We start from the raw sequence: 16,122 nt of genomic DNA on the forward strand, positions 1-16,122 counted from the left end.
ACTGGACGTATCGGGCTGAAATTTGGCATGCAGGTACATGTTAGGACGTAGGCATCCGCTAAGAAAAGATTTTAGAAAATTCATCCCCTAAAGGGGTAAAATAGGGGATAGAAGTTTGTATGAAACTTTTTATTCCTTGGATGTATTTGCATGAAATTGGGCATGTAGATAGATCATTATGACGTAGACGTTCTGTCTAAGGATAGGTTTTATCCCGAAAATCCCACGGGAACGGGAAATATGCGGGTTTTTCTTTAACTGCGCGGGCGAAGCCACGGGCGGAAAGCTAGTACTTACTATAATTTAAATACAAGTATGATATTTACTTTAAGTTTAAATAATAGTACCAAAGTTGAACTCACAATCAGGCTCAAAAGTTGTCCGGAGCCAAACTTTCCCTTGCATGTATAGGCAGAGATTTGTAATAAGCAATAAGTACACTAGTTTTGAGGCCGGTTGCAGAGCTTCACCGACCATCAGTGCGTACGTCAGTCGCGTTTGTCATATGTATGCAAATCAATGTAACAAAAATGAGTTTGAGACGATTGACTCTAACTCGTGTTACAAATAGTGTTCTAGCGATGTCCTCTCTAGTACGTAGTACATGTAACTCAATGGTATTTCCATACATATGACAAGCGCGACTGACATACGCACTGATGGTCGGTGAAGCTCTGCAACCGGCCTGAACATGATTGCCACATTGCATATTGCAATTCATAGGAAAGTTTTATACAATGTCACGTGGATATTTTTTTACTGTCATTTAATAGGCTTAATAGTTTTAACAGTTGTGATTTGTTAAAAAGTAAGAGGGTAGTTATGAGAAATAAAACACATTTAAACTCAGTTCAATCTTTTATTTATAAGTAAACAAGTAAACGTATATATTTTTTATAATTCCAGGGAGAGCAAGGGCCAAGGCGAGTAACTCTGCCACGACAGAAACGAAGCTGCCGCAATGACACTTGCCTCTGTAGTTAATTAATATTTTATCTGTTAAAAATATTCTATTTTATGTTGAAAAAATTGGTTGTCTGTAAAGTCGGTTAACTGACGATAGTTGAACGTGACAACGTCCGATTGTGCTTCTTTGTCGCTCGTTCCGCGCTCTCGCTTGCACTTCAAGCCTTACATGGAACGCCTCAGAGCGAGGTAACGCCGCAGTCACGTTTTTTCGTGCGTGCAACCGGCTCTATCGAATTATAAGACGTTGTCACGTCAAAAAAAGTGGCTCTATTTTAAAGTGAAAACCACTCGGTAAATACAATCAAGAGATTTTTAAAACTTAGAAAGGAAGAAAAAAAAACAGAAGAATTTCCAACCAATAAAGCCAAAATGAAAGCTATTAGAAAATAATAAATAGGCATAATATACACCATATTAAAACATGTACATCTATCATCACATACCATGATGTCTTAAAGCAGTATTCATTCCAGCGTGGAATAATGACAAAATCATTGAAATTGTCTAGCCCCATCCCTTTCCCACACTGGATAATCCTTCTTTAAGACATTTGTGGTAAGAGTTTTCAATGCTTTGCAGGACATATTATGTTGAACAAGTATGCGCACAATCACAGACTATGTATACTTAGTAAAAAGTAATCAGGAAAAATAACATAAAATTAAAAAACAAGGGCTAACAACTTAAACTAAATACCTACTTCCAAAATTATATTGTTATAATAACATCGTGGGAATAAGTGAAACATTTGATTTTTGTCTAAATTATTTAGTTTTAAATTTATAGAAATATACAAGCCAACTGTTAGCTGATAATATCTCAAAATGCTATATTTTCGCGCGTAACAAGCATAATATAAAAGTGTGTCTTGGTACACTGTTTCTTGTACTGAAAAAATTATTAAACAGCTCTTATCTACCAGAAATAATAATCTTTAGTGAAATTTCCCAAAGTCCCTAAAGTTGGGATTGGGGACAAAAACTTATTTTGCTCATCAACGAAATTTTGTGCCAAATTTAAATCTTACAAAGAATCCATGAAGTTCCAATTTTAAATTAGAATTAACCCAAGATCGTAATTTAACCCTTTAAAATAAATGAAAATAAAAGTTCATATCAAAATAATATCTGAATTTTTTACCTTTTTAAATAGATATATTTTAAAAAGTAATTACTTCCATATTTCCACTCATTTGTTTTATAATAAAATTATAACGTGTTTCGGTAAATCATCGTTAGGTTCTATATTTAGGTGTTATATTCAGAGATTATTAAATAGATATATAAAATCTATTTAAATTAAAAAATTATCACGGCATCCCATGACAAGAACTTTGTAATATAAATGATTGCTAACAATTATTGTATAAGTAATAAGGTGTAGATAGGTGGCAAACACAACATTCGATCTTCAAAAAACGGCACACTAACGCACACACGATTAGACGTCGAAATGAGATGGTATGATTCAACTATAGTTAGCGAAAACGAGACAACTGCTTGCTCATGACCTATCTACACCATTTATCATGTAATATAAACCAAGCTATTTATTGTATACTGAATTTATGTCACCGTAAAATTGTAGACACCGTTAGATTATATATATATATGTATACATAATATATCTCGCGAGACTATAATTTGTCGAAAAAAAAAATGATCCGTAACATACAATTTTTTTACAGTTACAGTTAGAATGTAATCGAACGGTTTTTACAATCTTACGGTGACATTCGACACTAGCAAAAATATGTATATTTTTATACTTTAGTCATAGTAAATAATTATATACTTTACGAACATTCAAAGAGCTCATGAAAGACTGTCGTACGAACTAGTCCGCCGATATTATAAATATATTTATATAAGATTTCCAAGTTTTGATCATAGAGTTGTGATAGGTGTAGATGCAGATAAAAAAATATATTTGTGTAGTGGATAGCATTAAAAATAGTATCAGTTCACTTTCATATGTATCAATATTATTATCAATATGTATCAATATTTTCAATATTCTGGACATTTTTAGTATATAAATCGTTATATTTTTAATGGAAAATTATGTAATTAAATATTTCTTCTTATATTTTTGATTTAGCATTTAAGTGTATTTTAATTAACGTACGTCGTCGTAACGTCTTGGACTACTTAAGAATTATTTTGGTATTTTTTGTATTCTCAATGGGTAACAAGCATTTTATATATTGTTTATAACAAAAAACTGAAACATTTAATGTTAGCTCAATGTATGAAATTTTAAAAGAAATATAAAAATATAACAAAGAATTTATATAGTAATAGGAAGAAAAAATGTAGTGGTGGACCTTGTGACGCAATCTTGCACTTATATACTCAATTGAAAGCTGAAAATAATGGTCGAAAATATATAAAAAAACTGCGATGTATATGCATAACAAAGTTTTTATTAATAATTTTGCACACTAATATCGAACAAATAGAAACAGCCTAATAATTTGTAAATAACACATTGCGTCTCGTTATTTATTTAGCCTGTAAGGCTGAATTTAGTCTCACGCTGACTGCACACGTACCGTCAGCGCGTGCCGTCTTACTGGGTGACAATGATCTGTATAACTCTGTTGTTTTCTTAGTTTGTTTATTGAATGTTTCTCAACTCAGTGTGCCTTCTGCCAAAGGTCTCCTCCAGTAGCTTCATTCCATTCCATTTGGATCCCGCGGTAAGTTTCAGCTTTTCGTCCCAGCGCATTTGTTATCGTCCACGGCATCACTTGCCATCTTTTGGATACCCATTCGTGATAATTTGGGCCTGTAGAATTTGGATAATTTCTCCTGTTTGGATCTCAACTCAACATATCGGTCCATCTCTATGTCTATTTTTTCCAAGATATTATCTGTTAATTTTGTTTTTGATCTTAATTGACATTGCAGCAGCAGCTTTCTCTTTGAATTGCTAGATTTTGTCGGTATTTCCGTTCCATTAGTTTCAGATAAATATTCTCCTATTTCATAATTGCTATCGTCAATTTCACTTCAATGTCCGTTCCGTCTGTAGATGTGTCAACTGATTTCTTATCAACTTATTGTTAATCAACCGTTTTCTTAATTCAATAAGTTTCTCTTTCATTACTTTTTTTTTCATGATACTCTCTCCATTGATCACCAGTCAATGCAAAAAGGTATCTTTTCTCTGAGCTTTCTTTTTTTCTTTGGACGACATCGTCCGGCCAGTGCAAATTCTTTTTCAATTGAGATGGCACAATACATTTTCCAATGTTAATCGAAAGTTTACATTTTGCTGATGTGAACATCTTTGTTTTTTGAGGTTGTTTTTTGGCATTTTCCTATCATGACATCCTAATCAGGATCAATTTGTACTTTCACCATGGCTGGTTGCAAGCTTATTTTGCAGTAGTTGAATTTTTCGGTAAGTTTTCATTTTTTTCCTGACTTTCAAGTAACTTGTTCTTTAACGTAAGGTCTTCGGCCTGTGGTGTGTGGTTTTGACATTGAGTTTTGTCATCTACTTTGTCAACTATTGCAGAAAAGACGAAAAGTCGATTAAAAATCATCTTCGGAAGAATCAGCTTCTACAACTTCTGATTTTGTAGAATACACTTCTTTATTTCCAATTTTTTGCACTACGCTGTTCGGTAACATGTAGTTATTGCAGCATTTTCCTACGCGTTTTAAACCTGCACGAATTGTGAGAATTGAAGATAGCAGATCTAACTTCATTCGGTTTCTGTGTTTTGTCTTGACGACATTCATCATGCTAAATAATCGCTCTACTTCAGCATTAGAGTGCGGTAAAACTTATAAAGACGTAGCAAATGTGGCTAAATCTTTAAATCTGTTTTCTACAGCTATATATCTTTGAAATCCAGTACCTCGAACCAAAATTTGTTTGTATTCTTTGTATTTTTCCAACTGAGTAAATGGATTTGACGCCACTGCTCGTCAACTTTCGCTACATCTTCTTGATCTTTATTAAAAAAAAATGTAACGTCAGGTCAGCGATCGACTCTTTGTTGTGAGACAGTGCGCAATCTACACTGATTCTTTAAATATTTTTCATTAGTTATTTTGAGAAATGGATTTTCAAAGATTTCAATGTTAGGGATGTGTTAAATGAGGGACAAACAAAATATAGATTAAAAATCATCTTCGGAAGAATCAGCTTCTACAACTTCTGATTTTGTAGAATACACTTCTTTATTTCCAATTTTTTGCACTACGCTGTTCGGTAACATGTAGTTATTGCAGCATTTTCCTACGCGTTTTAAACCTGCACGAATTGTGAGAATTGAAGATAGCAGATCTAACTTCATTCGGTTTCTGTGTTTTGTCTTGACGACATTCATCATGCTAAATAATCGCTCTACTACAGCATTAGAGTGCGGTAAAACTAATAAAGACATAGCAAATGTGGCTAAATCTTTAAATCTGTTATCTCCAGCTATATCTTTGAAATCCAGTACCTCGTACCAAAATTTGTTTGTATTCTTTGTATTTTTCCAACTGAGAAAACGGATTTGACGCCACTGCTCGTCAACTTTCGCTACATGTTTTTGATCTTTATTAAAAAAAAATGTAACATCAGGTCAGCGATCGACTCTTTGTTGTTAGACAGTGCGCAATCTACACTGATTCTTTTAATATTTTTCATTAGTCTTAAGTTTTCGGGAAATCATTTTTTCAGTTCACGAACCAAATGTACAATGAACTGGATGCACCTGTTACGTATTATTTCTTCTTCATTCGGTGGAAGTCTTCTTTCATTGTTAACACATGAGATTCAAATCTGTACCCCAAATAACATTTCTTATTTACAAAATCTTGAATATTTTGCGTAAAAATATCTACTTTCTGAGTAGGTAATATTATTTTAATATATAAGATAACGATTTCGAAATAAGCTCTTTGGTATTTTTAATGAAGTGTCTATTGACGGCCCGGGATCGGTGACAAAATGGGAGTAACATTGTAAGTTGTGGTTTTTTACTTCGAAGCAATCGCAAAGTCTATCTATATAGATATTTTTCATCTTTAGCAACATATTATGTCGCTTGGCATTTATCGTATTTCCCATTTGTTCGGGAATGTAATTTCTTTAAGAAACATTCTCAAAATAATAAATTTCATGGACAATCGTTTTCTTTTACTGGAACACTACATTTATAATAGTAAAATTTATTTAACAAAGAAGAGCAAATACAATAAGCGTAAGCCTTATTAAAAGTTGAATTTCTACTTTTATCCATAAATGACATCCCCGTAAAATTAAATTCGCCTGTGGACACCATAGAATGTTATTTAGATAACATAATCTATCATGCCAGTTGCCACAAAATCGGGAAATATTTGACGTTACTGAATCGAATACAAAAACACTTAAAACATATTTTTGTACCCACTTCCTTGCGGATTTTCTTAATAATAAACGGATTTTACAATCGAAATTAAACACCGAATCGGAGCGAAAAACAAAGGCTACTCCATTTTTAAAACTAATGGCGGAATAGAATGAAATGTCAAATTTTGACAACTTATGAATACTTAATTTTTAGTGTTGCCAACGAAATCTATGGTCTTTTTTTAAGTCCTAGATTGGTGTCGTAACCAGTCCTAACACGTAGTACAGTCATCGGCCAATTATGCAAAAAAAGTTTAACGGGAGGTTTCAAAAAGTTCTTATAGTTTTTGATGTGCTACTTTTGAATTTCTACTTTAACCATTCATTTCTTTTCATTCCACGCCACCATGATGAAAACATGATAATAATTTATATATGGACGAGGAGGTGGAAATATGGAAAATGGATAATACTATAGAAACTTTTTTATAATCTCTCTAAAGTTTCCTGTTTAACTAGAATCTAACCAAATGACTGGACTGGTATATAGTAATAATAACATATAAGTGGTTTTTGTTGTTAATGTCGATTAGTGAATAGCAGATGAATCATAAACTTTGTTTTGCCTCATTGCCAAATCGTAGTTTTCATATTTCGCTTATGATCTCTTTTTTTAACTCTATTTTTGTAAATAAATAACATTCCCATTTAGTTCATTAAGTTAAACTAAGTAAATGTATTTTTTTTGCTTAAGTTGAAGAAATTATAACTTTGAAAAGCCAACTTTTGTAAAATTCATGAACTATGGGCTAAAATATCCATAAAACGTGCATTGTATTAAGTAATAATTTATTTTAATTTTAATTTTAGCTTTGCATTTTAAGTTGCTATGCTCCATTTATAATGTTCTGTGTAAGTGTAGCTACACTTACACAGTCTGTGCTAGACCGCCTAGACGTGTACCTACGTCAATTACTATAAACAACTATTAACTATACTCATAATCGCTTCGTTATATTAAAAGGTTCAAATGACTCATAAATTTTTCAACATGGGCCTGTAGTCTAAAAACTCTGCCGAATAATCACGTAGGCAGAGTTTTGGACAATTTGTGAGCGAGATTGTGAGACAAGTTGTTTATTGTAATTCAATGCCCAGACTTTAATCAACTGAACTAAGTTGTTGCTGCGAAAAAAGCGTATATCCTTATCTTCAAAATTGGCTACTTTCCTTTCCTACTTACTATCCTTGGAAATAATGCATAATAAAAATATTAGTATTTTAAGTGTTAATCGCAGAGCGCAGCTATTTTATTGGTATACATATATATAGTATTTTTATTATTGTGAATTGTATGACTAGACATTGCAAATTATGTATGTACATATTTTTATAATCATCTATGAAATGTTTGCGTGACTGTCATGTGGTTAATTCAATGTTTATTTAATAAAAAGTATTGTTATATTTTGAAATTGTGTTTTATTTACCTCCTTATTTCATACCTTAATACAGCCGTTAATGCTGAAAATTTTCGCAAATTTCGACATTCGCAAGAGAATCAAAACCTACAGGGTACTTCCCATGAACACAGTGTCTTGAAATTTGGTACAAAGTAACGTCTTATAACAGATATAGAAAAAAATATAAAAACATGAATTTTTAATTGCACTTATACATAAAAATATTTTTAATAATTTTAATCTTACAACCCCCTACTCATGAACGCTTACGCGTATTAAATTGATACCTATTCATATCAAAAACTCAACACCCTTTTTCTCAGGAAAGCATGAAGGTATCAAGCTGAAATTTATATCGAATACTCAAGTTTACGGTCCCTTGAAGCTGTGAAATTTTTTTATGCCAATGCAGTAAAAAGATAGCTATTTATGCTGCAAATTATCGCAAATTTCGACATTCGCAAGGGAATCAAAAATCTGTAAAATCTGTAAAAAATCTGTACTCCACGTGAACGGTGAACGAGTCTTGAAATTTGGTTGAAAGTATGAAAGTATCCTTTAGCACAGATAAAGGAAAAATTGCTAAAGTATACTTTTTAGAGTTACAACATGGTTACAACAAGGTTACAACATAATAAAAAATAGGTTTGTTCGCAGCCCTCGCCTCAGTGCGCGAGGCCGATTCGTAATTGGCCTGTTTTTATTTTCTATTTTTTAAATTTCACATAACACTTGCACTGGTCTGCAAAGTTTTTTATTGTAAGTTTTAAATACCTGAAAATTCTGTATTGTTGGTATAGTTGGCGATCAGTTCAAAATAAAGTTTTAAAGTGACGATGGATGATTTTAACCTAATATTTTGGTAAATTTTTTATATTATACTGATACATGAATTAAAATTTGTGTGTAATTTCAACCATAAAGCAAAATTGAATCACGTTTTATGGATTTTTCAACGACGCAACATTGAAAGCGCGAGTCTTTATAAGACTGCAAATGCGGGAGCATAATATAAGACTTAAATTAGGTATGAAATTAAGCAGAAAGCTGTAACAAGAGTATCTCTAGTGCCAACTATGAAAGATTTCACCCGAAAGTTGAGAGGAGCTATGGAAAAGCTAACGTAACGTAAATGTAGTAAAATATAAATAATAAGTTGGCAGCAAAGCTTGCTGATTTTATTTGATCGATTCGTCGCGAAACTCGAAAAGAAAAGACTTCGGGAAATTTTAATATTTTATTTTGAACAAATTTCGGAAGGATGGGAATTTAGGTCGTGGTTGTCGTCATTGTTGGTAGGGTGACTGAACCATTACCAAAAAGGCCTAACTCATATGCTTGTCAATTTGTAGCGATGGCAGATTCTATTGTATATTGTTGCTGCCATTTGTGGCCATTAAGGGTGCATTTCCACAAATAATGGGAAGGATATATTGTGTCATGCGAGGATGTCTAGCTGTGTTGTGATAATGCGTGGGAGTTTCAACCAAAGCTGTGCGAGGAAAATGTGTCGTGCGAGAATGCGTTGCGAAGAAGAAAATGTCTAATAAACATTCACATGCATCTGTCGCTTGTTTTGTATGCGCAAAAACCTAGCACTGATGAGCCATTTCCAGAGCTGTGCTGAGCGAGGCTGATATGAAGCGATACTATTGGTTCTTTAAAAATATATTCCTCGCTACACATCCGCGCACATAATTGATGTAAAAGCACCCTAAATAGATGTGTAGGGATAACTTATCCGACGTTCTATAATAGTGTTACGGTGTTTGTCCGCTGGACACCCAATCTACTCTACCGATTCTATAAAATTTTTCACACTGTGTGTTGTTTTATTCTACTTGAAGAATAGGATAGTTAACATCTTAATTTCATCTAGGTTCAGAAAATATTTAAACTAATTATGTTTTATAAAATGCAAACATGAGTTTTAAGGTGGTTGCATGTATAATATTAATTGTAGTGATGTAGGCTGTAGGTTTAGGAAGAAATAAATTCAATTTATGTTGTTATATCTACTCAACCATCATTTTCGTCCTTCGAGCCGGATTGTTAATAAATGTTTATGTGGCAGGATATAAATAAAAATACAGTAGTTTAAATTAAGCAATTTATTTCAAACACTAGTTAGATCAAAAAACGCTATATTTGTAACAACTAAAGCTGTGAATACACACATAAACTGGGCGTTATACGAGCTCGTTCGCGTGTGTAGCCACAGCTTAAAATACAATGTACAGTAGTACCAAGAAACAAACGATCCAACAAATTGTTTAAGCATAATATTCTCGTGGTAATACTATAAATTCTTATATTATTAACAAGTTCATTCGCACGCCATTTACATCCGGGATTATAACTAAAATTTAATACTATTCACGAAATATGACTAATTCTTATTTGCTTTAAATCACACGGCGAAAATTAGTGTTAAATTATTCACCATAAATATTAACACGCGAAAAAAACGCGCGGCTTCGGGACGATTCTTGTACGTATCGAATACACTGTCGTAAACCGGGCGTCGCTCGACTTGCGCGTCACTATTTATGTTAGAGACACATTAAAAACTCGTAAAATTAAAATATTATTTTATAAATTTTTTTATTTTTATTTTACAATTATATCATGAAGAGAAATTAGTACCTTTAATGCATATACATATCGGAAGATAACTATGAATAACTACTGCGAGAAACTTTAAAATAACTACTGCTTCACAGCGCCATTTCGAAACAGGTACTTTTTAAACGAACTTTCGAGTATTCTTCGAGTTATATATGGTTGCCTTAAAACAACATAACTCCAATTTGTATATATTTAAATTCACGACTGAACACGTACTTTTAGATATAGAATATTCTTTCATCGAAAAGAACACTCTTTCGAACTTTATTCTCTTACGATCATTTACAAAATATCATGACGTTAATCGCAACAACACAGATAATTCCAGATCAAAACTTCTAGTATTTTCTCGTAGTTAAAAGCCGTACAAAGCTATACAAATCTTCAAGTTATTATCAAAAGTCCTTATCAGACGTTTTAGCCAAATAGAAGCTCAGTAAACACATGGTCCTTCGAGCCGGATACGTATTCCTTTTCCGTATATTCGTCTTTTTACAGATATTGACACGTATTTTACACAAACTCTTCATTGTTTGGCCATAAACGTCCTTTAATAGACGCATCACACGTATTTTTCATCAATTCTTCCTTTTCCTATATACGTCCTTATGCACTTCAGACGTATTCTTCCAATCTTCATCGAATCTTCTAATTATGTCGATTAGGGTGTGTTCACATCGCGTTAAATCTTCTCATTTCGATAATAGGGCTTGGTGGTCATAGTTTTTCCATCAAATCTTCATTTTTTATCGATTAAGGGGTGGTATACATAATTTCTCCATCTTCTTTTTCAGGGGGGTATACATCGTTACAAGTGCATGTAACGAGTCCCCCTGGTTCACATGTTCTGCCACGTGTTTGTCAGTATCATGTTGGTATCGAGTCCACGCGCGATCCGCTCGTGCACGGAATGCGCGAGCCACGTCATGCGAAGGCTTTCGTAGCGGGACGGGCATAAGTGCAGGGGATTGCCGCGGCGGAGGCCCTGTGGGGAGAAAATTATATTTAAAAATATTTTATTTGATGAGTGAAATTCGATACCCTCTATTAAAAAAGTGAGTGTTTTAATAGAGGGTTATTAAAAGAGGATATGGTGTCAGTGATTTGTAGTTAAAAATACTGCTAAATTTTGTTTTAAGACCATTTGTTTTAAGACAGTTTTTCAACACTATATTTTTAAAGCAACAGAGTAGCAGCTACACAATTTTTGAGCGTTTCAAGGCCTTTCGCAATCTCTATTAAAATACAGCTTCGAAGTATCCATCGCCTGTATGTATGAATGTGAAGTGATGGCGTTAGACAAGCTATATAGCTGTCTCCCACTGAAATAAGTCCTGCTTTAAGACATCATCCTCCTGGTCCTTCGAGTCTCCCCCCAAGTGCTGGGTGCACTTGGGGGGAGGCTTCTCCAGGCTTGTTAATTGCTCCGAGCCCCACCTGGTCGGTCTCCCCGTACGAGTCGAGGTAGGGCGCGGGCAGCAGGGCGCCGCGCGCGGGCGAGGGCGCCGCCAGCAGCAGCAGCTCGCAGTCGCGCACGCGCAGGAACACGCCCGCGCCCGCGCCGCACCACGTGGCGTGCGCCACCACCGCGCCCACCAGCTCGGTTCCTGAGCCGCTGCGACCGCCCGACTGTAGTGCCATATAACGTGTAAGTAATTCATTTGTCAGAGATTGTACAGTGTAATGCACCGGAGATGTACAGTATGATGCAAAGTAAAGTGTGACAGATGAACAATATAATGCACCGTAACGTGTGACAGATGGACAATATAATGCACCGTAACGTGTGACAGATGGACAATGTGATTCACCGTAACGTGTGACAGATGAACAATGTTATGCACAGTAACGTGTGACAGATGAACACTGTGATGCACCGAAACGTGTGACAGATGAACACTGTGATACACCGTAACGTGTGACAGATGAACAATGTGATGCACCGTAACGTGTGACAGATGAACAATGTTATGCACAGTAACGTGTGACAGATGAACACTGTGATGCACAGTAACGTGTGACAGATGTACAGTGTGATGCTCCATAACGTGTGACAGATGAACAATGTGATGCACCGTAACGTGTGACAGATGAACAATGTTATGCACAGTAACGTGTGAGTTGTGACAGATGAACACTGTGATGCACAGTAACGTGTGACAGATGTACAGTGTGATGCTCCGTAACGTGTGAGAGATGTTGTGTGATAAAGAATTAACTATAAAAATGAAAAAGGCAATATATCACAAACATATCAGAAATAGAATGAATTCATAACATTAAAAACTAATATTTCGTTGTTTAATAAAAAAACCGACATAACTGAAAATGTAAAATAAACTTAGATAAAGATCATTTTTTTTATAAAAAACAACTTATTACACTAAATAAATGTCATAAAAACTCACCTTCTTCATTTCAATCTGGCAACAATAACTCTGCGAGCACAGTATCTGCCCGCACACTAGGCACATGGTCGGGTTCTTGCTATCTTCCCGCTCTGAGTTCGGACACGAGAACTCCGACACAATATTCATTAGCTCCGAGAAATCTTCCGGTAAGTTTATTAACCTCGGTGGCTCGCTGGGTTCCAAAGCCACTGTTTTAGGTATCTCCCCGTTAAACCACCTATCTGAATAACTACTCCATTCTAACGCCTTTTTCCTTGCGATAGGCGTGTCCATTAATTCCCTGAATGTAGTTGGCATGTCGAGATATCCGCACATTGTTTCCCAAGTGTCACCACCGACCACCGTAAGTTCTGTGGGCGGGTTGATATCACTCAAAAAGTGGAAGAATAAGCAACAACACCGGAGGAAGGCATGACACTGCTGCTTGACACTCTCCCAAACTTCAATTTCATTCACTTTCTCTATATCTAAGTTGCCGCGTCTCAATTCCTTCATAAGTTGAAGTAAGTTTTGCAAGTCCGGTCGTTTGATTTGTTCCGCGCCCTCCATGGGTTCGCTGGTATTGACATCTATGACCATGAGGGCTCTAGTTATTTGCGCTCTAAAGGACTGTAGGGCGATTTGCCTCGCCAAGTGTGTCGGTCTCGCCGGTCCCGCGGCTTTACAGAATAAGGAGGGAGCTGTGAGCACTAACGCAACTAATGTGCCGAAAACGTGATGGGAAACCGGGGAGGTGTTTTCTAGGGTGCCTAGCGTGCTAAGGGCGTGGTGGGAGATATGTTTAGGGGAGGACCATATTGTTGGGAGGACGGCAGCTAATCGGATGAGGGCTTGGAGGGCATCTCTGTGCCGGGAGGGCAGGTCACCCAGGAGAGGCCGGCTTTCCGCTTGTAATATCGCGTTGGTGCTCATTATTGTGTAAGATGTAGATCTATATAATGCGGCAAGCGCGTGAAGACCGCTTGATTCTGAATTGCCGCTTATGGCGGGTAACATCTGTAAAGAAATACATATATTTTAGATAAAAAAAAAAAATAACAAAGCAATGTATTATTTATTTATTTCACTAAAATGATATTTTTTATTAGCATTAAACATTAATTGCGCATTTAAATTGGTCACGTAGGTGCCTCGAATCGGTAATCTTCAACTTTCTACTAAAAATCAAAGTCAAAATATACATTAAAATTTCGAAGTGCAGCAGGAAGTAGTTCGGCAGTAGTGTCTCCACGGACACTTACACCTACACTATCACACACACTTACGGCCACAAAGTGTTCCACCAGCTGTTTCGATGTATCCGCATACGTCGGCAGCTCAGTGTCAAAGTGCGCGAGAAAGTGATTAGGCAGTAGTGTCTCCGCGTGTGTCGACACATACACTTCCGCCTCGTCTGCACTTTCGTCTTCAGGCTCCGAGGAAAGTGCACCAACACTACGCGCACGCGCACGGCAGTGCATTTCTTCGCAGTACTCGGTGCATAAGTGCACGGACGCGGAGCACACCTTTAATATAGAGAAACAATATTATTGAACAAAATTACATACACTCGGGTGCAAAAAAATCGCACATCCCGTATATTTTCAGTTTAACCTCAATTATTTTAATGTTCCAAACATATTTGGATTATGACTTATATCAAATGAAAGCATATTTAACGAGCTTTCTAAAAATGTATGACAGTCAACATTGACATTCACGTATATGACAAATCAACATTGACATTCACAATTGTAGATTTACTAATAAAAGGTCGTCAAAATCTGTCTGAGCGGCGTTTTAGAAACTAATTATTAAAAATTCACATCCATTTCGTGGCAGTACAAAGTCAAACAACACGAAATTCGCTACGTGGTCTTTCTAAAATTGAATGACAGCGCATTATTGTGCTTCAGTAGAGATACAACCCGAATTTCACGTTGTCGCCTTTTCAGTGTAACCATGTGTGTGTTTTAAAATATTTTTTCGTTCAATGAATGATTTCTGCCTAAGATCATACATACATACATATACATAAAGAACAAGAAATTTTAGAACCATACCTGATGTTTCAACTTCAGTATAAGTTTGGCAGCATCAGCGAAGGTCTCATCAGCGAGGGGTGGTGGTGCGGCCGGCGGGAGGGGGGGCGAGGGGAGGAGGGGTAACGCTGTATTGCAGAGTCTTTCACATAATGGGCAGAGGTACTCCTTCTTTTCTACGTCGAACGCCGCTGGTTGTCGGATGCGGTAAGGTCTGGAAATTAATAAATGCAAATATATTTCGCTGCCATGAATAGATATTGCTAGAATAGAATAGTATATTTGTGTGTATTATTGTATGCGATAAGGTGTGAAAATTTATATTTACAATCTTTTGTTGTCATGAATGGATTTCTCTATTAATCTGTACATTTGTGTGAATGTAAAACGCTTTATTTCATGTGCGTATTTTTATCAATAGGCTAGTTAGTATTAGCTATACAAATTGATAAGGTTATATTTTTCTTCATATGTCACCCTTGTTGTAATAATGGATATAGTTTTGTGCTCTTTAGCATAGACGACATAACATAAGCAGCAATCTATGCTGTTGTAATAAATTATAAATTAACTAGGTTTCCACCCGCGGCTTCGCCCGCGCAGTCAAAGAAAAACCCGCATAGTTCCCGTTCCCGTGAGATTTCCAGGATTGCGTCATTTTCCCGGGTTAAAAAGTAGCCTATGTCTTTTCTCGGGTAGCAAAATATCTCCATACCAAATTTCATGCAAATTGGTTCAGTAGTTTAGGCGTGATTGAGTAACAGACCGACAGATAGAGCTACTTTCGCATTTATAATATTAGTATGGATTATATAAATATCCAGCTTACCTCAACTTCTCCTTATCCAGCACGCCGTCAACGTACTTCTTCCAGCAGCGCGCGTGCAGCGCGTGCCCGCAGCACGACACGTGCGGCTGCGCCGGCAGCTCAGCCGGGAGTGACGCGTCTGCTGCGACCACCGGCCCTTCACCCGCCCCGCCCACGATTGTAGCCCCGCCCCCTGTAGCTGTGGCCACGCCCCCAGGGCCTATAGCGCCCGGTAGAGGTGCGGGGGGAGAGCGGGATAGCACGCGGGACTGTTGCACGAACGCTACTAACACTAGCGGTTCGGACATTGCTTCGACTCGCCCCTGTGGAATTGTATTAATATGTAATCTATCAGTGAAATCGTCTTCAATAATGTAAAATAATCCTTTTGCAAGACTTCTTGAATAGATAAATGATATCATGAAATTGCTTCCAAAATACAAATTTGAGTACATATCTAATTAGAAGATAATATATAAACATAT

General features: G+C 36.1%; 2 protein-coding genes across 7 annotated transcripts in view; one reads left to right on the plus strand and one right to left on the minus strand.

Moving 5' to 3' along the window:
• LOC149477027 (putative Ras-related protein Rab-33) overlaps nt 1-16,122 on the plus strand; it is an 85,948-nt gene that overhangs the window by 3,039 nt on the left and 66,787 nt on the right. The window contains exon 5 of one of the 2 annotated variants that reach the window (XR_016317752.1): nt 907-1,230. Coding sequence is in view for 1 of the 2 variants with exons in the window: in XM_089711409.1 (XP_089567535.1) it covers nt 907-984 (78 nt within the window). In the remaining variant the exon portion in view is untranslated. Of the gene's footprint in view, nt 1-906; nt 1,515-16,122 lie in introns of those variants that run through there. The other variant, XM_089711409.1, reaches the window with a different exon arrangement.
• The window catches only part of Ubr1 (Ubr1 ubiquitin ligase), a 53,483-nt gene continuing 47,226 nt past the window's right edge, over nt 9,866-16,122 (minus strand). For all 5 annotated transcript variants that reach the window (XM_089711372.1, XM_089711373.1, XM_089711370.1 and 2 more), the window contains exons 24-29: nt 15,659-15,960; nt 14,851-15,043; nt 14,074-14,313; nt 12,806-13,804; nt 11,835-12,026; nt 9,866-11,382 (exon numbers count right to left, since the gene is read on the minus strand). In XM_089711372.1, coding sequence (XP_089567498.1) covers nt 11,236-11,382; nt 11,835-12,026; nt 12,806-13,804; nt 14,074-14,313; nt 14,851-15,043; nt 15,659-15,960 — 2,073 coding nt within the window. In that variant the 3' untranslated portion in view covers nt 9,866-11,235. The remainder of the gene's footprint in view (nt 11,383-11,834; nt 12,027-12,805; nt 13,805-14,073; nt 14,314-14,850; nt 15,044-15,658; nt 15,961-16,122) is intronic.

This window comes from Colias philodice, chromosome 26 (genome assembly GCF_061535455.1).
Source record: "Colias philodice isolate Cphi_HAF_F1 chromosome 26, ilColPhil1 Martin Lab GWU primary, whole genome shotgun sequence".
Lineage (NCBI taxonomy): Eukaryota > Metazoa > Arthropoda > Insecta > Lepidoptera > Pieridae > Colias > Colias philodice.